General features: G+C 40.1%; 2 protein-coding genes across 3 annotated transcripts in view; both read right to left on the reverse strand.

Moving 5' to 3' along the window:
* Positions 1 to 9990, reverse strand: part of LOC121942501 (endonuclease V-like) — a 108740-nt gene extending 98750 nt beyond the window's left edge. For both annotated transcript variants that reach the window (XM_042485721.1, XM_042485720.1), the window contains exons 1-4: positions 9928 to 9990; positions 7584 to 7755; positions 4198 to 4332; positions 1020 to 1059 (exon numbers count right to left, since the gene is read on the reverse strand). In XM_042485721.1, the coding sequence (XP_042341655.1) occupies positions 1020 to 1059; positions 4198 to 4332; positions 7584 to 7755; positions 9928 to 9968 (388 nt within the window). In that variant the 5' untranslated portion in view covers positions 9969 to 9990. The remainder of the gene's footprint in view (positions 1 to 1019; positions 1060 to 4197; positions 4333 to 7583; positions 7756 to 9927) is intronic.
* Positions 9991 to 13197: 3207 nt separating this feature from the next.
* si:dkey-237i9.1 (SEC14-like protein 1) overlaps positions 13198 to 22902 on the reverse strand; it is a 50246-nt gene continuing 40541 nt past the window's right edge. Inside the window, exons 12-17 of the mRNA XM_042484982.1 lie at positions 22411 to 22545; positions 22130 to 22264; positions 20715 to 20966; positions 19958 to 20136; positions 19478 to 19504; positions 13198 to 17079 (exon numbers count right to left, since the gene is read on the reverse strand). Coding sequence (XP_042340916.1) covers positions 16974 to 17079; positions 19478 to 19504; positions 19958 to 20136; positions 20715 to 20966; positions 22130 to 22264; positions 22411 to 22545 — 834 coding nt within the window. The 3' untranslated portion in view covers positions 13198 to 16973. The remainder of the gene's footprint in view (positions 17080 to 19477; positions 19505 to 19957; positions 20137 to 20714; positions 20967 to 22129; positions 22265 to 22410; positions 22546 to 22902) is intronic.

The raw sequence follows: 22902 nt of genomic DNA on the forward strand, positions 1-22902 counted from the left end.
ATGAAATGACCTGAAAAGTGCTTAAAATAATAATAAATCTGTAAAATTATTTTAAATAATAATTATGATAATTGAAAATATAGTTTTTCAGGAAATTTCCCCGTCTTTTAAAAAATAATTTTCTAAAACTCATCATTTCCAGCAATTTGTGGAGCACTTCTAGCCAAGTTGCTTATTGCCCTTTTCGCCATGTTTTCAAAAGAAAGCAAACTAATCTGCTGAGGGTCTCCAAGGTTTAAACACTTGTGAAAAGTGTCTGAAGGGTTAGGTTTAGCTGTCATCTTGAGAATAGATACACTGTTTATAGGTCTAGTTGTTCAAAAATTGGTTTATAATGTCTCTTTCTTTTTTGGGGTAAAAAATAAAAACCTGCTGGAACTCTGTGGCTCAGTAACCACGGCCTGACTCCAGCTCTTCTCCTCTCACTCTCAGGAAGAAAGCAAAAAACATTTTAACAAAATATGTCAAATCTCAATATATTCCCTCCAGGAGGATTGTTTTCTACATCACTTTACATTTATTTTTTAAATAATTTGGGGTTATTAACAAAATATGAATGCAACTCGTGCCATCAGTGGTTCTAAGGATTTGACAGCAATGGGTCTTTCTCATGGCCATCTTGACTTGTCTCAGTCAGATAAGCACGTTTCATTTTCAGGTAAATAAAACCTTACTTTTGAAAATCCGCCTGAGTCCTGATGCCTGCCAGCTTCATCCCTCACACGCCACATTCATGTCATGCCGTTTAGAGCAGCAGTTCTCAACCTTTTTTCCTTAAAGAACCTCCTTTACTATCTTTGTGTAAACTAACCGTCCCCAACTACATGATTTATTTTATGGACATGTGATATAATATTCAATGGAAACCGAAAACACATCAACTGATAAACTGTACAATTAATCCAAAAGGTGAATGCAATAACTACAGTTTGTGTAGAATGAGAGATTTGGATGAATTTTGAGCAGATTATTGACAGTGAATTTTGCAGAGTAGATCAGTGTGGAGCAGCTGGACTTACCTCTGTAGTGGAAGACTCCATTCCCGTCCACAAACACCACCTGTGGAGAGGACACGACTGACATTAATTCACCTGTGACACAAATCAAAACTGAGCTGTTCATTTCATCCTGTTTGAGCTGAGCCAGTCATGTGCAGAGTCCATCACCAGCGATCGCCACACAATGTCCGACTTCATCCCAACTTGTTCTGACGTCATGCAAAAGTGGACGCCGATTATGTCGAGAGATGAAGGTGGCTGCACATGTTAGAGCCAGGAGCTGCAGCTGTTCTCCACCCATCAGCAAGACCCGGGGCATGATGGGAAACGCCTGGCTCTCAGCTGATTGAGTAGCTGATTGGTTTAAATGCTGGCTCAACAATATGATGTTTCACGTAAACTTTTTATTTTATTCTGATGACATAACACATGTTGTGGCTGATGGTGAAGTTTAGCCATCAGAGAGACTAAATACATTCATCATAAACTGACTGTACGCACTCTGTTATATTAACACTGGACTCGTTTAATTATTGTAAGTAGTTTGATTTTGTTAGTAGTTTAATTATTGTAAGTAGGACTATTTAACAACACCAATACTGTGGTCAGCAGCCTGAGTGGGATGTGAGGATTATTTAAATAATGTGTACAGATGTGAAGCTGCTGGCTGTCTGACTGATCTGGACTGAAAGCTGTTCTTTGATTATTTGGGCTAATCATTTTAATTTATTAATGTAGTCTGAGGCGGACACTTATTCTGCATATCAGATGATTTCTATACAAAAGCAAATTGATGTGATGCTGATCTACTTGAGAATTCATGTGAAATGAAGGCCGAGCCATGAACAGAAGCTTCAGATCGCCTTTATCAGGTTGCTGAGTCATGATGACAATGATTTGAGACAGAATACACTGATATACGTGTATGATACGATTTTAATGAACAGGAATCAAACTGAACAGGATGTGTGTGTTTCTGTGAATTCCTGTACAGACTGAAGGCTGCTGGAAAAGTGGGCTCCCGATCACCTCTTGAACGAACCTCTTTTGATGCGTCACAACAGGAAAAGTACAGGTGTGATTATTATTGTTAATCATAGCTGCTGAGACACAGTGGAGCCAAGGCACCAGGCAAGTTTCCATTACAGATTTGCAAAAAACTTAAGCGATATTTTTAAAATGTTGATAGAACACAATTGCAAGATGACTGTATTTCCACTGAGTGATGTTCTTCATCTTCTCCTCTGGTGATAACATTCCAAGAAGCATGGTGATGGATGTTCAAAACATTAGTAACTTTATTTCTATTGTAGCTACCTCACTCGCCGTCATTATTTACAATCCAAGGCCACGTAGGCGAGTTATGGAGCTATAATGGAAAGATGAGCCCCTTATACGTGGGAGCGTTTCCATTGCATGGCTTTTTCAAAATCGCCTGAAATACCACCTCATGCGAGTGTAAAAACTTTTTTGCATATTTTATATTTGCAATTTCAATTTCGTGCAATTTGAGACCTATTATCTGTTCACCTTGGTTTTTCCTGATATGATGAGTTCAAATGTCTGCAGTGAAATGTTCTTCTGATCTACAGCGTGTGACCCCAGCCGCGTGCGCTGCTGCCTGGTGTCAGACGCAGAGTGAGATAGCAGAAAGTCTTTATCTCGAGCTCCAAAAGGCAAAGTTAGTAAGAGAAAAGATCCTCACACTGATACTCTAACTCCTCCAGCCCCAACACGCCGCTGAATTCTCAGAGCCAAAGGTGACTCTGCGGACATATTTCAGCGCTGAATCATGAGTCACCACGAAACACTCACTTCAAAGGTTGCAGATAAAGGGAGCGGTGACTGTGTCTGTCCAGGGCTAAATGTCAGGAGAAGAAAAACTCTGTGAGTGTGAGTGTGTGTGCGTGTGTGCGTGTGTGTGTGTGTGTGTGTGTGTGTGTGTATGGGGGAGGAAGTGTGGGAGGCGTGTGGGCTGAGACAAACAGAAGTGAGTGGGTGAGGATGAATTAAGGGCAACTTTCTGAGGAACAGTGACAGAGAACAGTGGAGCTTGTTAGTTGCAACTCTGTCTGTGTGTTAATGTGCAGGACGTTTGGGAAGATTTGACCATTTACATGAGCCCATAGTGTCAGTGAGCTGTCAGTGTTATTGGGTCTGTCAGTGACTCAAAACTCATGTTAAAATCATTTTTGTTAACTTCAGTTCATCCTGGATTCCCCAAAAAGGAATCAGCAAAACAGCAGCTTCCTCTGGACTTTAAGAGGTAGTTCACCCCAAAATTTTATACTATACTTAAACTAAACTATTTTTTTTTTTTTACTATTTCATAGAAATAATTGAAGTAATTGTGCATTTCATTAGTCATTTTGTGTCCCTTTGAAGTCATGTTGTGTCCCTTCAATTCCCTTGTGTCTCTTCTTAGTCATTATGTATCTCTGTGGTCATTTTACACCCTTAATATTCATTTTGAGTGGGGCTATCCCTTGAAAGTCGAAGGCTAAAATCATCAGTCGGAGACCCCTCCGGAGAAAAACAAGTGCACGACTGATAGCCTTGACTCAAATGTCACTCAGTCAGCAGCATGGAGGGAGAGAGAGACTACACCGTAAGGTGAAGATTTGGTAAATTTACAGGTAACGGCAAATTAATAAAAAACAGTCTCTGGCTTTTGTTGATGTCTATTGTTTACAATATTACGTAAATGTCACTGTCACACTGAGCATCAGACTTTAAAACTTTGTATGGACAACAAAGCCAGTCATCAAATATCTAACTGAAGCCCAAAACCGATTCGACTGGCATAATTCTGCTTTGGGTACTGCCCTGATTTTGATTCTCTTTGTAGTCATTTTGTGTCTCTTTGTAGTTGTTTGGAGTCTTTTGTAGTCTTTTTGTGTCTGTGGTCCTTTTAAGTCTCTTTCTAGTTGTTTTGTGTCTCTTTGGGATCATTTTGAGTCTCTTTGTGGTTGTTTTGAGTCTCTGTAGTCTTTTTGACTGTCTGTAGTAATTTTGTAGTGGGACGGATTATCTAAGGCATTCCTCTTCCAATTACATGTAATGTCCTAACTACAGTTACAACAATAAGTCCTCAAACAGGTTAAAGACATTCATTCATAAAATAATACTGAACATGACCCCATTAGTGTGTGTGTGTGTGTGTGTGTGTGTGTGTGTGTGTGTGTGAGAAGAAGCTGACCTGAGGCATTAGTTGGGGCTGGTTCCTCTCCAGCCGCTGCAGGGCCTCCAGGAGGAAGGGGGTCTCTCTAAAAGCCAGGAAGCCAGCTACGTAGGGGGCCGTCAGGGTCACCATCTGACTGTCCTCATGCAGCAGCTGGGAGGAGACAAGGAGACAGAAACACTGGTTAATCTTTCCCCGCAGTCCATCCACAGACATTTATGTCCAGTGACCTGAGCAGCGTACTGATCCCCTCCATGCTCGCTCAGTGTGACACACAGTGTGACACGGTGTTAGTTTACTGCAATATCAGCCCTGAGCTTGGATACATGCTTCCATGGTCCTGCAGCTCAGACAGCGGCACTGCCAGGGTTCAGGAGCTGCATGCTTCAATCTATCAATGTATCAATGTATAATCACACACACAAGCTGTGCAACAGAACCACTAACACCCCCATCTGGCACAAAAGAAACACCTGTTACTTATTGATTTAAGGCTGTGAACATGTTCTGAACATCACCAAAGCTACTGTGTTTAAGTTTCCTGCTCACAAATGGACAGCATTATATGCTGTAATATACTTTGTGCGCTACAGCATCAGCCAAGAATAAAATGTTGGCACTGCACATTTCTGCAAAACAGGAATATGTTTCATTTACAGGTTTCATAGGTATCATATCAACATTTTTAAAGTGGCGTAGTATATGAGCTAACATAGTCTTCTGGAGGTGGAGGGGATGATGGATGGCCTGACACCGAGGCGAGGCAGTCGACAAGCTACAGACCGAAAATGGTTGTTGTCTTTTGAAGCATCAAACATCTGCGTTTTTTAACAACCTGTGGCTGTTTTTTTAAGCAACTTTTCAGTCCCCAAATGTGGCTGTTTGTGCTGACCTAAAGTTGTCCTTCCTGTGGCTTTATAGGCAACAAACGTGTAATTTTTAGCCACCTTTAGCTGTTTTTCCAGCATAATTCTGCTTGTTTTGTTGCCACCCATAATTGTGGTTGTAGCAGCTTTTTAGGCACCAGGCCTGGGTGTTTTCAGGGAACTGTCACTGTTTTTCCAACAACTTTTTAGGCATTATACGTGGGCATTTTTAGCAACCTGTTGCTGTTTTCAACTTTTTTTCAAGTCTCTTTTTCAAGCCCCCAAAATGTGGGTGACTGTTTTTCTTTTAACTTTTCAGCCCCCAAATGTGGTTGTTTTGTGAGATGAAGATGTAAAAAAAAAAAAAAAAAGAAAGAAAGAAAAAAATGTGTGACGCATCTCCAATCTTCTCCGCTGAGTGTTTTGTACGTCGGCTATCATCTGTCTGCTTGTCAGCAGGCTGTGATTGGCTGCTGGATAATTAGATCAAATTAGATCAAACTCTGTCAGGAGATTAAAAAGTTGATTGGTTGCACACTCTGAGTCAAAAGTCCAGTGAAGTCCTGAGTCATTGGAGTAACAGTCTTAATTTTAAACGCTTATTGATTTTATCGAGACGAGTCTGATGTCATCACATTCATGGCTCGAGTCTGACTCAGCGCAACGTAACTGCAGCACTGTTGTCTGTCTGCGTATCAGTGCATTATGTACATGCAGATGTTGAGTCAATAGATGGTTTTCTCTAAATTTAAAACCAAACTTGTTAAACAGTCTGAGTTTTTAAAGGCAGGTTGTTGACCTCATCACTGATTTCACTGAAATAACCATTGCAACTTCCACTGCGACAGTCGTTTTTAATCAGCTCAACAACTGTAATAATCACCTACCGGTATTTGCTACATATTGACTGACCTTTTGAGGGTGACATGAACAGGAGAGGAGATGGTGTTATGGATGGTGTGCTGACTTTTAACTGATTGGCCCAGGTTTGAATCTCACTTTAACTTTACAATAAAAACAACAACAAAACAACGGGTCTGTTTCACTGAATCACAGGTTGGAAGCCTGTTTTAATGCAGGCTAATAGAAATAAATAAAAAATACATAGGCCGGGAAGACCATGGAAAAATTATAAAAACATATTTATTTCTGTGACAGCTGACTGAACCAGTCAGGCTCCAGGATAAAACAAGCCTGGCTGTTAGCCTGGTCAGGTCAGGAGCAGGCCAGCTGCACAGAATAAATCTCCATGGTAACTGATGTGCCTCTGCTTTCATGCAACTGAGTCACGTCTAAATTCAGCCCGGATACCTGGAAAATCCCAGCTTGATCCACTATCCAGGTTTTGTGCAATAGCCCTCAGGACTATGACACACACACACACACACACACACACACACACACACACACACACACGTTGATCCTGTGCTGCCTCAGGTGAGTGGCATGAAAGCAGGGAAAATGATCCGACTACTGGACAGCATTTGGTTAGGCTGCTTTGGTCCACGTAGCATTAACATACAGTGACATTAATGATAACGGCTTCTATAATGAGATGGTGGCAGTAGCTCAAATTAATGCACACATAAACACCAGTGAGGAGGAGTGTGTGTGAAAGGCTGTATGAAAAATGAAATGATAATTGGGATTGCCACAGTCACTTTAACAATAAGATTCCACCTTGAGCTGCTGGGTGCATTAAAGCTGAGCTCTGCTGTGTATTAATGTTGCTTTCTATGCTTCAAAGGCTGAGGCTGACTGTGGGAAGACGTTAGACATCTACACACTTTTTGGGTTACAAATATTACAATTTATCAAACCAATGAGAGCGATTATGAGGCAATTCTACAACATAAATCAACAAGGTCCTTTGACTTTGACTAAAGACACAAGTTTTAACTCTTTCAAATCGACACAAATTGTCTTGATTTCTTTCAAAAACATGGCAAGAAGGCATTGTAATGACAGAAGAAATCCCCCAAAAACTGACAAGAAATTAGTAAAATACTACAGGAAAATCACCTAAAAAATTAGTAAAACAAAACAAAACAAAAAAAAATAAAAAAGACAAAAAAGTAAAACACAAACACACAAAAAACAAGGTAAATGAGACCTGATAAAAAAACATTTAAAACACTTAAAACATATATATAATAATTCTGTAACATAATTTTAAATATGGAATTATGATGATTACAAATAGTTATTTTCCCAATTGTTAATTTTTTTTTCCCCGTCGACATTTTTTCTTGATTTTTTAATAAATTTACATATTTCTTGCACTTTATAGAATATGTCTTAACCATGTTGCTCTTTGTCTTTTTTCTCATGATTTGAACAGTTTGCTTCAGGTTCAAATACTTGTGAAAGAGGGTGAGAGTGGCATCAGAAGATGTCGCTACAGGGTTCAAAGGGTTAATCTGTTCTGTGAGAGCTACTGCTGCTGTGTCCAGCTGTGACCACCAGAGGCCGACAGAGCTCGTAGTCAGTTCCTGTGGAAACACTGTGTGCAGTGATTAATGTGAGGGGACAGGTTACCTGCAGGTCGGGGAAGCTGAGCACCACCAGCTGAGCGCAGGCGTTCACATCGTCCCCTTTAATGAAGGACAGGTCCACCCCTCCGACTCTGTCCAGGCCAGAGAAGTCTGGACTTCTCTGCCAGTCCTCAGTGTCCTCCTCCACCAGCTGCAGCCGGAGACGAGCCTGCTCGCTGCACACAGGACACACACAACAGGACACACACAGGCCACAGTTAGTCTTACAGTGCAGTCACAGGACACACACAGGGACATTCAGACTGACACAAATAACAAATCTCAACACAAGATCTGTGTTTTATCACATGGACAACTTTACAGCAATTTCTCAGAGTTTAAGGACACTGCTGAAAGCCATGGCTGATTTTACTCTGACCGTTTTTAACGGACTTATTATTGTATTATATTGCTTTACTGTTTTTTTATGATTTATTGAAATTATTTTACATTATTTTATTTACAACGATTGATATTGTACAATTTAAAATGTTTGTTTTATGTCTTTATTTATGCACTCATGTCTCTCTTACATTTGACATCTCGATCTCAGTGGGACTGATTAACCTGTTATAGCCCGCTATGATATTCCACACACTCGTATCACTCTGCGCCATTTTCAAAATCAGGCTAAAAATATATTATAATATAATTCTATTTTCTGCTTTCATTGAGTTAATTTTTTTTAACCGACATCAGTCCTAAACATAAGTGTCAAATATTCATTAATTTTCAGTATTTTAACCGTTTAAATGCCTTTTTTTCATGATGCTTTCAGATGGGGGAAAAAAAGACAAAAAATAATTATTTTCAATATACTTGCCTACATGCAATGTAAATTATTATTTTTGATTTTTTTTGATGATCACAGTCTGGGATATGTCAATGATTTGCAGCAACACTGTTTGTGACAGTGCACCTTGTGGATATAGCATGTATTTTCTCCATATGCTAAAATATAAGGTGAAAAATAGTAAAAATTTAAAAAATGAAAAATTTCAAGGCAAAAGCCCAGAATGACACCCAGAAATAATACAGTGCATAGTGCAATACAGTGCAATACAGTGTTTTTACACTTTGATGGCTGTGGGGTCAAAAATGTCCGTTTGAATGGGTTTCAATGGCCCATTTTTTGACCTTAACGTTCTGACTGTAACCTAAGTCAATTGTAGGAGCTGAGCTGGAAATTCACAGATTAAACATAAATACACAATCTTGAAAAAGTATATGCCATATGCAAGAACATAGCCAAAATTATTTAAAAAATGAAGAATGAAAATGACATAAAATGTGCCAAACAGCCCCTAAGGGTTGAATAAAGATTTATAATATAATTTGTTCATAATAGTAATAATTAAAAAATTATTTTTAGTTATGAGTAGTTGAGAAACACATTAAACGCAGATGTTTTGAGAGTTTACATTTTATGATTATAAATATTAAAATATCCCCGGCAACACATCATACTGTAGAGCAATACGATATGTTGAAGGAATAAACACAGGGTGTGATTCTGCAAAATTCTTCAAGTGTTATGGAGTGTTCCCTATGAATTGTTTGGTCTATATGGTAACAATGGTTCCCATATAGTCCAGGCACAGGGTCCAGAGTTTGTAAGAAAAATTACCATATATTTAATTTTAATTCACAAAATGTCAACAACATGAGGGCTTAGAACAAAATGAAATAAAACACATTGCAAAAACTAAGTGCACTTACTTTAACCTTCGAAGTAAATATATACCCCTGCAAAAAGCATATGACTTCAAGATTGGTGACATGAAAATGCTGCAAAGGCGCAACATGTTAAAGGGCATTTTATCTTTCCAAAACAAAAAAGCTGAAATAATTCCAGATTAATTCAATGGGAAATTAAAGGGAATTAAAAACATTTTTTCCTTTTTCTCAATTTGCACAAAGTGATCTGCACAGAAGTTCTGCTGCTCTGTCTGAGAAAAGGAGCTGTGGACTTACGTGTTGGGACTTGCAGCCACAGTCACACACACACACACACACACACACACACACACATTAGAGCTGGAGGTGGCAGGCAGCATAAGCACATACAGAATCACAGTGTTATCTTGGCCTTGTCTTTCCAAACTAAGAGGAGGCACGAACCCACAGCAGCTGACAGCAGAGTTACAACAACACAGAGACACAGAGGAGGACAAACATCCATCATCAGCCTGTCAAACACTCTGTCGTTACTTCGTTGTTGTTTTTTACCAAGTTAATACTCGAGGTTGTTTGTGATAAACAGTGCCTGCACTTGTGTCAGTGTGTCAGTGATACCAGTTGTGCTGTGAATCTGTGAAGATGAAGAAAGGTTAGCAGAGCTCTCTGACCTCTCCCACTCTCTGACCAGCTCTTCTGCAGGAGAGGACATCTGGGATAGCCTGCTGACGGGACACCACCGGCTGAGCGAGAGTTCCTATTTTGCTTCCGTGTACTGGCGTCACTAAGGGGGCGGGGCCTGCAGCTGATGTCATTGTGGTGTTCAGCGGGTCAATCCTGCCATTTTGTGGTCAAAAGTATGAATTACACTGTAAAAAAAATCAACTTTATTCCCAACATCTTTATGCATGCATTTCATTTCCCTGCTAAAAAATAAAAACAGCTTGACCAGCTTAAAGTATGTTTTTGCATCATTTTTGATGGTTTAGCTGCTCAAATCAGCTTGTGATGGTCACTCTAGCTGCTTTTTCCAATAAAGTTCCTGTAAAACAGAAACCAAACAATGTGCATGAGTTTGGAGACATAACAGTGTCATGAGGGGGAAGTATGAAAAGCAAAAGGCATAAATCAGTTCAGCCTTCTGTCATGTATCGTGCATAAAGATAAATGTGCCCAGCTTGACAGGCTGCTCACTCCAGCATGTCAAACCACCAGCAAGGCCAGCAAGAACTGGGTCAGGACCATCTCAGACCATCTTCTACCAGCTATAACTAACTGGAACCAGCTACCATGGCATGGGCTGTTTTTTTAGCTGCCTTTTGTGTTTTATATTATTTTAGCAGGGTTTTCTGATATTACAGACACTCAAGGGCAGATTATGAGACAGTGGGCCCCAGGGCACAGACACGTAAAAGGCCCAACCACTTCTTATGCACAAGCAAGACACACAGACTAATTCTGCCTGCACGTGCTCCATATCATATATCATATTTTCTGTATTTATGAGTGATAAGCACATGAACATCCCTTGAATATCGTAATTATGAGGGGAAATTGGGAAATTTCAATGATACCAGAGTTACTGATTGGTGACGTTTGAGTGAAGTTTCAGGGCAGCAGAAATAGCAGAAAACATGGAGACACCGTCAACAATTGACGGTAAAAAATATATATATTTCATTATTTTGTTTCTCATAGCTATCATTTACTTTTAGTAATTGCACATTGCAACATATGCATCTATTAGCTGCAGCAGGCAAGCAAATTTTTAACCATAAAACATGCCAGGTGAGTACACTAACACTGATAACGTTATTTTATAACACGAGTTGCTGACTTGACATCATAAATGCATAAACATGCCAGCCAAAAGTTTGGTCAAAGAACCTTTTTAATGAATTCATGTATCAAATATTGATTTTTGATCACATCTAAAGTGCAATGTGGTATTAATGTTAACTGCTGTCCATGTTTATTTACAATATATAAAATATAAAATAATATATCCAAATATAAATTAACTGGAAACAGCTATCATCCTCTTCTTTAAATGCTCTTAGCATTAATATGCAGCCCATCCTCTTTTTAGCTTCCATGTTGTTCCCACTTTACAACATCAAAGCTCATGAACACAAAGAAGTCAGAAGAACGAATTACCAACTCGGAAACTAGGACCTTCCAACATCACATGAACGCAGCTCATGTGCTGGTTTCGCCTCATTTTGTTGTTGTTTTGGTCCTCTGCTCTTCTTTTTTCCTCCTCTAAATTATATAAATTATACAAAAATCACAGAATGAATTTCTGCTGCCACACAGATGATACACCGCTCTATGTGCATGTGCAGACAATGACACCACGATTGCGAAATCAGAGCCTAGCATGGCAGCTGTTTATTTTCTATATTCTGAAAAGAGGGAAAATGCTGCCTGTGGTGCTGCTCCACAGGCAGCATTTAATAGTGTTTCTTCAAAACTGTGTGATCTCATGGTGTTCGACTGCCAAGATTCTCAGCGTTACTTTTGATCCTTCTCTCATCCTTTTGATCCTAATCTCAGAAAGTCAACAGCACCACTTTCTTCCACCTACATACAGTCGCACTGACGGCAGGACTGAGCGTACGTTAGCGGGAAAAATGAGCATGAAAAACTGCAGTTTGGAAAAAGGAGATTCAGGTCAGTGGGAACAGATGATCTTTCTGATCATTAAAGTCGGTGATGCAGCAAACATGAAACCCATTTTTAGAATTCTCATTAATAATTCTTTGAAACCTGAGCAAATTGGCTTAATTTGTATTTTTTAAATTTGTTTTTTAATACATGGGAAAAGGGCTATGAGCAACTTAAGAAGAAATGACCCCCCAAAAAATAACAAGAAAAGGAAAAAAATAACTAAAACACTATAAAACACCTATTACCAAAATTACCAAAAAAAGTGTTTATAATAACATTAATTCTCTAAAATGACTTACAGAATTATAAATCTAGTTTTTTTGAACATTTTTCTTGATCTTTTTCGAAAATTAGCTGCTAATTTCTTGCAATTTGAGGAACAGTTCTTGCCAAGATGCTTATTGGCTTTTTTCCCATGTTTCAAAAGAAAGTAAACCAAATTGCTCAGATTTTATATGTTAAAATACTTGTGAAGGTACCTGAACGCAGCGCGGTTTCAAAGGGTTAACAAGTGATGAAAAGCAAATACTGAGATTATAAAATGTAGGGAAACACAACGACTCAGTTTCGGCAATTTCAATCTATTAACAATGTGGACAACAAAACAGTTTGGCAAAAGATGCAGTTTAAGAGTTACAGTCTCAGTTAACCCTTTGAAACCTGGAGCGACATCACTGTTCCTGTGCTGCTTTCAGGCGCCTTTCACAAGTATTTTAACTTTGAACCTTGTGCAAATTGGTGCGATTGGACATTGGTGGTGTTTTTCAAGGCACCAGCAAAAACAGTTTAAGGTAAAGGTAAAGAGCCACTTGTTAAGAAATGTTCAACAAATTGCAAAAAAATAAAAACCAGTGGATTTAGACTTTAAAAAATAAAAAAAAAAGCTAGGGAAAATGTCTCGGGAAAAGTATGAAAAAGCTAGGGAAAAACTATAATTATCCTAATTACATATTTTAAATTAAGGTCACAGAATTATTATATTTTGTGAGAACTTGTTTTAAAGTCTTGTTTGTCCTGTTATTTCATTATTTTATTTATTTTTTTTTTTTCTTTCTCTTTTTTTCTTTTATTTTTTTTTTTTTTCCTGGTTTATATTATATTGCATTTTTAGTTCTTTTAATAATTTCTTGATAATTTGGGGGTCATTTCACAGTGGCTTCTTCTCATGTTCATGACAGAAATCAGGCAAATTTGCTTCGGTTTCAAGGGATTAGTCAAAGTTAATTGTGCGGGGAAAAAAAAAGAAAAAAAGAATGTGACAAAAGCAGGTGTATTTTCTCATAATTCAAGTTTAATGTTTTCAAAAAATGTAAAGGCGCCATATTCTCATTAATCCAAACATGTACTTTTTACACAATTCCTCACATCAAGGTAAAGAGAGAAGATATGCAACGACGTCAGAGAAGGAAGCAGAGAGAAAGAGAAATGTGTTGAACAGTTGAGACAAACAGTTATAGCCCTCATTCATCGATGAGATCTTGATGAAATGTGTGCACGTGGTCAGAGCTGAAGTCAGAGAGGCAGGAGACAGAAGACCACGGGGAGTTTTCTGGTTCCACTGAACTGAGACGGAAATGAAACATCTGATCTGAGTCCACTTCCTCTAAATGCCTTTGGCTTCAATCAAGGTCCAGTCTGCTTTCTGAGATATATGAAAAATGAAAATAGCAAAATTGGAGTGTACAGAAATGATAGCGAGAAAGATACAAAAGCAACTATAAGAGAAGTTTGGTCCGATGATTCATCATCAGTCGAACCAGAGAAGAAATGGAAAACCCAAGCCTCCCGAGGGAAGAACCAGGTGAAGAAAAGAAGAGTGTCAACACACATTTTTACAGGCTTTTATCCCCACCATTTTCCATTCACTCTTACACACCATCATACACACTTTTTATAACCCCAAATCTGAGGAGGTCCTTTTTCTCAGTAAAGCATTCCATGTTATTGCAGTTAACAACACATAAAGTTAACCCTTGACCTTTCACAATAATTAAAAAAACCAAGCAGTTTCATGTATCAAAAGAAAGGAGTCTAATTCTCGTGTTGGGAGAAAAACCGTCTCATGTGTTTGTTTCTTCTTTTGCTGTCAGCTGCACTTGGTAAAGATGGCAACAGCACAAGAATGACTCTTGGCAATGGTGATAATATCTGTCCCCTACAGGGACTCACATCTACAGGAAGCTGTCAATGGCTACGGCTACATGCACACCAGTGTTCCCCCTATAATTCTGAATATTCTGCATTTCAGACAGGTCATATAAACAGCATAATCCGTTTGAATATTCCAAATTAGGCTGTTTTTTCGAATATAGCATTTCCCAATCATTCATGTGCTGGTATAGTTGGGTCTTCAGAGCATTATTTGGGCATGTATGCAGCCAATTCCAAATATGCGCCTCAGTTGTGGGTTTCACTGCAGTTTGCGACACACAGTCTCACACAGATTTTCTTTAAAATGCAGCATTGCATCTCCAAAGTGCACAGATACATTGCACACAAACCATCTCGCCACCAGTTTGCAAAGCTGTGGGTTAGAGATGGCTGCCCAAAAGCCCTCATTTCTGATCAGAAGGAGAAACACACCTGCTTTTAGAGATTTTGACATACTTGGATTTCAATCGGTTCTCAGATATGCGCAAACAGGGCTGGGCACTATACACGACACACTGTTACCGTGATATGAGACCACATACCGTCTAAGAGTCTGGATATCGTCACATCATGATATGTTGTGTTGTCTTTTCCTGATGTTAAAGGCTGCAGTAAAGTGATGTCATTTTCTAAACTTACCAGACTGTTATATTTGTTGTAATACTTGTTTTCCCCCACTCAAGTCATTAAATCCACATTACTGATGATAATCAAAAATCTCACTGGGTTAATATTGTGTCCAAGTGCAAACAGTCATCCCTAAAATATTGTCACAGTATCAATATCTAGGTATTTTGTCATATTGTGACATTTGATTTTGTTGCCCAGTCCACCATTTATGAAGCTTTTGAGGAAATCAAAAATATTGTGAGATACATATATATATGGCCATACCGCCCAGCCCCATGCGCAAATATTGCAGTAAAAAAACTATTTTGATGCAAAAAAAAAACCAAAAAAGAGAAGTGTCTCCAGCTGTTCTACTTATCCATTTTTTGATGTGATAAATGACGTTAATTGGAGTATGCACGGCTGCATGTAAACAGGAGTGTTAGTGGAATATTCATTCTTATTAGTCATGTAAACAGCTCAGTAGGAGTGTTGTCTTTTCAGAATAAGGGGAAAAACTGTGCATGTAAACGTACTCATCGCTACTCATCCAAATAAAACTGTTGCATGAAGAAATGTTCACTAAATTCACAATCTGTTACAGTGGTGACCTTGAAAAAAGCAGGTACGTTTCTAAGTGATGCTTTACAAAGGCTAAAATGGTATTTATTGACACATGACTCTTAAAATGGCTATATCTTAAATCTTTAAATAATAATATCTGTAAACCCAATCACCACGTGAGCATGCAGCAACACACCACACCGCATCACCCCGTCAAGTACTCATCTCCAAAAGACAGTAACACACTCCAACTAGCACATGTACAGTATCAATATGTCATCTACTGGCGCGCTGTCAAATGATAATCACAAACATTCATCCATAATGCACACTGAAATCTACATCACTCTGAAAAGTAACTCATGAATGATGCCCCAGTTACATCACAACCCTCCAAATTCAGGCATTTCATTGGCTGGCGAGCACTAGCCAATCAGTAGCACATTCACAACTCAGTAACAAGGCATGGCTTGATTTTGAGCCGAGTTCCTCAATCGTGCAGACGCTGGAATAAAGCTAACTGTGATCATTCTGAATAAAATTTTAAAAAGTGCTCAGGAGAGAAAATCTGGCAAGTTATTTTTGTTTCTCTCCTGACAGGGTGGTAACAGAGACAAGAAGTGGCGCCACGAAACTTTGTTTACTGGCTCAGTTTGTCCATGTCTGCCGGTACACAACAGAAACCTGCAATCAGCACCCATGATCATCCACAAACATCTTGATGATAAATAGAAATATTTCACACAGTAGAAAGTTAAATTCGTGTTATTGCTGCTAGAGGAGTTACTTCGCTAAGAGTCAGACTCCGGGTCAAAGGTTCAAATGCTTGTGATAAAGCCCTCGTGAGACGGAGGGGTGGGGCCTCGCCACATGAGACAATAAAATGAAATGACAGAAAGCTCACACGGCCACGGGAAAATATCGACACATTTTCCTGTCAACGGGCAACTTTGCTGACATCATCCGCATTGTTTTGATTTGGTAAGCTCCACCCACTCCGTAACTCCATGCTGATTTAAAAACAAAAACAAAAAAGTCTTTGACCCAGGTCCAGTTCATGGTTTACCCCGCCCACCCACGCTTGACCTATAAACAATTCACCAGATTGAACAATCCTCTGGTAATATGGCAAACACTGTCAATTTTTGCATGTCATCAGACGTGTGTGTTTCTGCTTGTGTGTGTGTTTGTATGTAACAGCACATCCAGTTTTTCAGAGAGTGCACATGAATGAGGTATGCATCGTCTCAGTGCTGTAAATGTAGGAGGAGATGTGAATGCATATATGTAACAGTGCCTCCAGTGTCTTCATTACGTCCCCATCGCTCCAAGGATGAGAATATTGCTTCTTGCAGCTTCTGGTACCACAAAGGCACCACAATTCACCTCCCGACCTTTGACCTCTCCACACAAACAAACATTCGCTTATGTTCTGATTCAAACTGCTGCCCGGCACAGATGTCAGGCACAAAAAAATATATGACCTTTGTGCAAAAATCAGCCCTTTAAATTGTGTACACAGTCTGTTTTTTTCTTTTTGCCTCAGATTTTTTTTTTTAAATTCTTTGTCTTCTGTTTGTGCAAGCATGCTTCAGTTCCACAGAGACTGGCTGTGCAAGAGGAACAGAGTCCAAAGATGACCAATAGGGGCAGGAGGACAGTTGGCTTCTGTGTAGATGGTAAGGGCAGTGGAAGGGGGGGGGGGGTCCTCAGCTCCTGGTTTCTACCTGGAGATCATGGAGCTGGACTGTGATTGGCTTGAGGAGGTGGTGGCGGCGCTGAGCTGAGAGAAGCCGCTGTGGCTGGACTCCAGGCTGGTCATTGAACCCCTGATGTAAAAGACAGAGAACATGTGAGCGCACATTACGCACACACTGTTCACTGCACATGTGCTGCTGCAGTCTGCCGCTCACTGACTGAACGCATTCTGTGTGCACGACTCGCACTCATGATGCACAACCATGCAGCCACAACAAACCTACAGGGGGGAGGTTAACTCACTGCGTGGAACACTACGCTCAGACTCTGCCATCAACTGCAACAGCCAACAGTGGATCAGGTGGACAGGCTGAAGTGTGTGAGCATAGACATATATACGTAGACGCAGCATCGACCGTGTTGGCCCGCTGGTGAGATAAGTCAGCACGTCCACTATACTGGACATGAGAGATCTGCCCTGTAAACAAATACAAGTAAAAACTGTGGGTTTTCTGAATAAAAAGCATCAACGCTTACATTTAACTGACTTCAGTGAATTGTTTTTTTATTCAATGATTTATATCCATTTAAGTAATAATAATGACAATGATTTAGTGCTTTTTACTCACAAAACCCCACAGTTTTTACATCTACTTGTGTTTGTTCACAGAACAGATCTGTCACATCCAATATGGCAGACGCGCTGTCATACAGCCAACACAGTCAACGCAGCGTCTATGTATAAATGCTTATGTGTGAGAGGATCTCAGAATGTAAAATTCTTTACTTGTTTGAGTGAAGTATTTTACTGTGGTGGGAATTCAGAGTGTGTTGTTGAGAGCAGAGGCAGATCCACTCTGTATCACAAACATTGTCACTTCCTGCCTGTGGCAAAGCATGATGCATTCTGCTCTTTTTGTGTCTACATTCATTTTAGAACTAAAATAATGACTAATAATAACTGAAAAACAAGTAAAAGGAAGTCTGTTTTTTATTTATGTAGAATGTTGGCTGCTTGATGTTTGGATAAAAAAACAACATGAACATTTTAGCAATACTCTCTCTGATGCCCATGTCTGTAATGTATCCTACACACACACACACTATATAATTCATGACAAAACACGAAAATACATTACAATGTTTTTGAATCAAGCTTAAAAGGACATACAAATATAACTGTGATATTTTAGAAGGTCAAATATGACATGTAGCTTTTACAGTTTAGAAGGTGCTTATGATCATCTTTTATTTTAGAAAAACAAACAAACAAATCTGCTGTTGTTAACGGTAACTAACATTACACTTAAGCACATTATGCTGCCTCGCCATTCTGTATGTAAGATATGATGGCGGAGTAGGGGGGCAGAGATGTCTTGCCTTTAAGCGGCCAATGGGGGTCATAACAGCAGCTGTAAATGTCAGCAAATTGAGGAAACAATGAAATTCAGGAGCTCCTTACTCTGAGCAGAGGAAGATCAGCCGCCATATGACAGAGATGCTAAATGACTGTGATTGACAGGTTATGCCTTTGTTATTGGTTATAAAGTGCTGCATGTTTTATGTCACACCAGAGGCCGACCCTGTTGTCCTAAACGCCACAACCTTTTGATTCTGCGATTCTAGATGTTATTTAAAATCACACACTGGAGCAGCATGATGCCGTTGTTTGGTTCTGTGTAAAAAACAAACGCAAAGCGACGTGAAGACAAGACTTGGTAGTGGCTCTATAGTGTGATATGTATTTAGACAGGGCCATGACCGACTCTTAGCCTGAGCTCAGGGTCTAAAAGCATCACTCTGTAACACCACTGTGCTATTGCATTCTGAATGCTTGGCATGTGCTTATGGGTTGTTTTGCAGGTACATTACAGACATGGCAAACGAAAGGGTTACCTACATTCCACAGTCTTAATTCAGGCTGATGTTTCAAATATGAAGATATTTCAGACTCAAACAGATGCGTCAAGCATTAGCAAGACATCCTGTGAAATTCAATTACGATGAGTTAGATGGTGATCTCAGGTCAGTCTCAGATGTTAAAGTAAAAACAGCAGGTGCATTAAAAGCAAAGTGAGATTCAGTAAGCTGGTAGTACAAATGGATGAGTGAAGAAAAACAAGTAGAAATGAAAGGAAATATCTGTGGAAGTGCTGTATAAGTGCATGTGTAAATGTCTGCTGCGTAGTTGCACACTTGGATAAACAGCAGTCGAGCACAAGTGTGCTGAACTTAACCCAGCCTAGGATTCCTGATACTGTTAGTCATGCAGGCAGGGGACTGAGGCCAGCAGGGGGATAGTCAGACTGTCATCTCAGTGCAAGGTTTCTTTCTTCAGAGTGAACAAAGCAGGAACATCCTGTTAGCAAATGCTAGCTACAGCCATGAGCGGGAACAGATGCACACAAGCATCTCTTTGCTGCATCAGAAGCGTGACTGCCATGGAGGGGAGGGGGGGTGGCATTCGAAATAGCAGCAATGAAAATGAGCTAGAGCCAAAGAAAAAGGGGCAAACACTGAGCCACTTACAGACTCTGCACATCACAGCAAGCCGTTCTTCACAGGAAGAAGACAGAGCAGGAGGAGGAGAGGGTTGTGAGCGATAGAACAGGAGTGGATTGGACAGAAAAAAAGCTGAATTAAAGGAGTCTCTGAAGGAGGGAAGCATCCTCATTTCAAAATTCAGGGCCTAGAAAACTCATGGTGCTCTTAAGTCTTATCAGTGTCATTTTAACAACATGACAGATTCTATTCATTCAAATCTTAAATGTCATACGTGGCACTACGTGGTAGGTTGTAGAGGGGGGAAACTGAAAGAAGGAAGGAGTAAAAATGAGCAGTCATAAAGGAATAATGTTGGAAATTAAAACTATCACAACAACATGGTAAAACACCTTCAAACTGCAAAAAATATGGACACAAACACTTCATGTATATAGCATGGACACAAATGTATGTCTTTCACTCACACTCTCACACACACACACACACACACTCTCAGTTACTAACCTGAAGTCCTCAGAGCCCAGAACCTCAGTGTAGTACATGACTTTGCACTTGTGCGAGGAGACCTGCAGAGTGGCCAGCACGTCGTCCACTCGGGGCAGGTTGGTGGCAGAGCAGGCTGGCATGTTGTGGAACTTCCACTGGAGGATGTAGAAACCTGGCCACCGCGTGATATGTGAGCCCTGAGGAGAGGACACATTAATAGGAAAGACAACATCAATGACTGAAAACCAAGACATAAAATACATTTCAACTAGATTTACAGCTTTGTGGTTAAATGCCAAGTTTCTCTTACAGTTTACATCCATGTCTGTGAAAACACTTTTTTTCTCCTCTGGCAGCACAGATGATCTCTACAGTCAATACAGTTTCAAGGTGGACACCCAAGATCACCATTTCAGTATCTGACTGAATAAGTAAGATCCTGACATATGGAACTAAATAACTTTCAAGACATTTCCTCAAGGCGTTCTTAAGACATTGCATTCACAGGAACAGGATGGATGCAAGCTCATAGTGACCTCAACTTTTGACCAAAAAATTCTAATCAGTTCTTCAATGAGTCCGAGCAGATGTTTGTGCCAAATTTTTAGAATATTCCTCAAGGTGTTCTTGAGATATCAGGTTCACGTGAATATGACACACTGATGGACAGACGGATAACCAAAAAACACAATGCCTTTGACCACAGCTATTGTCGATGTGGAGGCACAAAAACAACAGGACTATTGTGCATCGGTTCACAATGGTGTAAGCTCACCTGCACACTCTCGCCCTCCTTGCAGATGAGCGGGGACTCCACCATGCTGTAATCTTGCCCCAGCGTCCATGATTTGTCAATAAGCTGGACGTTGTTGCCTACTGGGGAGGTGATGCCATGGGCTCCCAGTGGGTCTTTGCGCGGAGGCTGGGGGGCCCGCTTGGAGTGGTAGATGTTGAAAACCACATCGCCTTTGCACATGTCAAAGTCCCAGGTGATGACAGAGGAGGCATCGATGATCTCGATCAGAAGCTGGTTGGGGGAGAGAGGGAGGGAGGGAGGGAAGACGAACATGAGAAGACTGGACAGAAATTGACAGATGTTTCAGAAGAGAAACAAGAAATTATAGCTGCTGCACAGCAGTGGGTCGGGGCCAGGCATTTTTAGCAGCAAACAGCAGACAAATTGGGAGACAATGAATGAGTACACACTAGAATGTACATTCTGCATTACATGAGGCTTGAACTCATAACCTCAGACTCCAAGGGGCAAGTCACTATCCCAGTGAGCTTCATGGCAAGTAAAGTGAGAAAACAGATCTTCACACTATGACTGACAAGGAGGCAGGATATCAGCTGTCTGTGCATGGACAGGCAGATTTCAAACTGCTATCAAAAATTCAGTTATCAAGACAAAATGCTAAGAATCTCAATCCTGACAGCAAAGAGATGTCAACCTTTTTTTATTTTAACAAAGATTGATTTGCTCCATCAGTAAAAACTGATGTTTAAAGGTGCGATTTTCCCATAGACTGCAATAGTTTACATGAGGACAGAATTCAAAATGCTGTCAAAAAATCAGTTTTTGAGATAAAATCCTGGAATGTTACACTCTTAATCTACCATGACAGCAAAATTTTGTCAATTTTTTCATGAAGATTTGTTTAGCATAAATTTGCAAGTATATGTTCACAGTCAAACCTTTTGATGCACTGTAGGCCCAATTTTTGATACATCAGAAGTCTGTAGGTTTGTGGTGATTTAAACACAAGCACAAGCTTTTATTGCCCACAAGCTAAATGTGGCCAAATAAAAACAATTTAAGTGACAGCAAGCAGTGAGAGAAAACTGAGCATCTGTTTGTGAGTTTGTGAGCTCATCAACTTGAAATAAAACCCATTTCCAGAGGGATGATTATGTATGACGATGCATTTCTCCCGCTGGTATAAATGATGTAACGTTATTAACGCTATGTCACTGCAGACAGATTATGCTTCATAGCCATGCCAAATTTGTTCCCCATCTGAATTGAAAAACCATTTAGAAGTAATCTACCACATATAGCCACTAGATGGCAGACCTGACAACAGAACTTGACAGGAGCTCGATGATGTGCTGCCCTACATATTCATTTCAAACATCACTGCAGACTTCCATCTTTTCTTCTCACTCTCGTGCTCTCATGCTGAGCCTTACCTCGTGTGGAGCTCCCTTGAAGATGCTGGCGCTTTGGTAGATGGTCTCGGTCCACAAGCGGACATCTTCGTTCTCCAGCTCCTCGGCTGTGCGGTACATCGACTTGGGAACCAGGCCGCCCTCTGGCACCTCACACTGCAGAACATGCGCACACACACAAAAACACACAGAATTGGGTCAGCAGAGATCTCAATGTGGGTGCAGTCACGTCTCCAAAATGTTCAGATTCAGAATTAAATGATATTCATAATGATAATCTAAGAGTGTAAGTGGTCACTCACCATACACTCTCCTGCCAGGAAGTCAGGGATGATCTCCTTATCTATGTAGTCCACCAGCCCCCCAGGACCCTGGTAGTCATTGCCTGCATATATGAGGAACTTCTTGCGGGTGTTTTCATCAATGAATGGACTCACCTAAAGAGCAGAGACAGATGTGGGTATGTTTTATGGCATACCAAATTAGCTGTATCCTAGTCTTTCCATGGCAAAAATGTATGAATTTACAAAAATAACAAGCAGAAACTACTGTTTGTTGTGGTTATAGTCTGAGTTATCAGTTTGTTAAGCTTGGGTTTGTGAACAGGGGCATTTTCAGTCTATTATGTGGTTTTAAAGGTGCTGTTAAAGTCCAACTCAGACCACAGATTGGTGACAAAATGAAACTGTTTTAGAACGCTGCAGAGAAAAGTTGCAGTGGAGTGAACTGGCTGGTCTCAGCTTGGCTCAGACCAGCTGATGGTGTCTCCTGGAGCTCAGCTGGTCAAACCACCA

Source organism: Plectropomus leopardus, chromosome 4 (assembly GCF_008729295.1).
Source record: "Plectropomus leopardus isolate mb chromosome 4, YSFRI_Pleo_2.0, whole genome shotgun sequence".
Lineage (NCBI taxonomy): Eukaryota > Metazoa > Chordata > Actinopteri > Perciformes > Serranidae > Plectropomus > Plectropomus leopardus.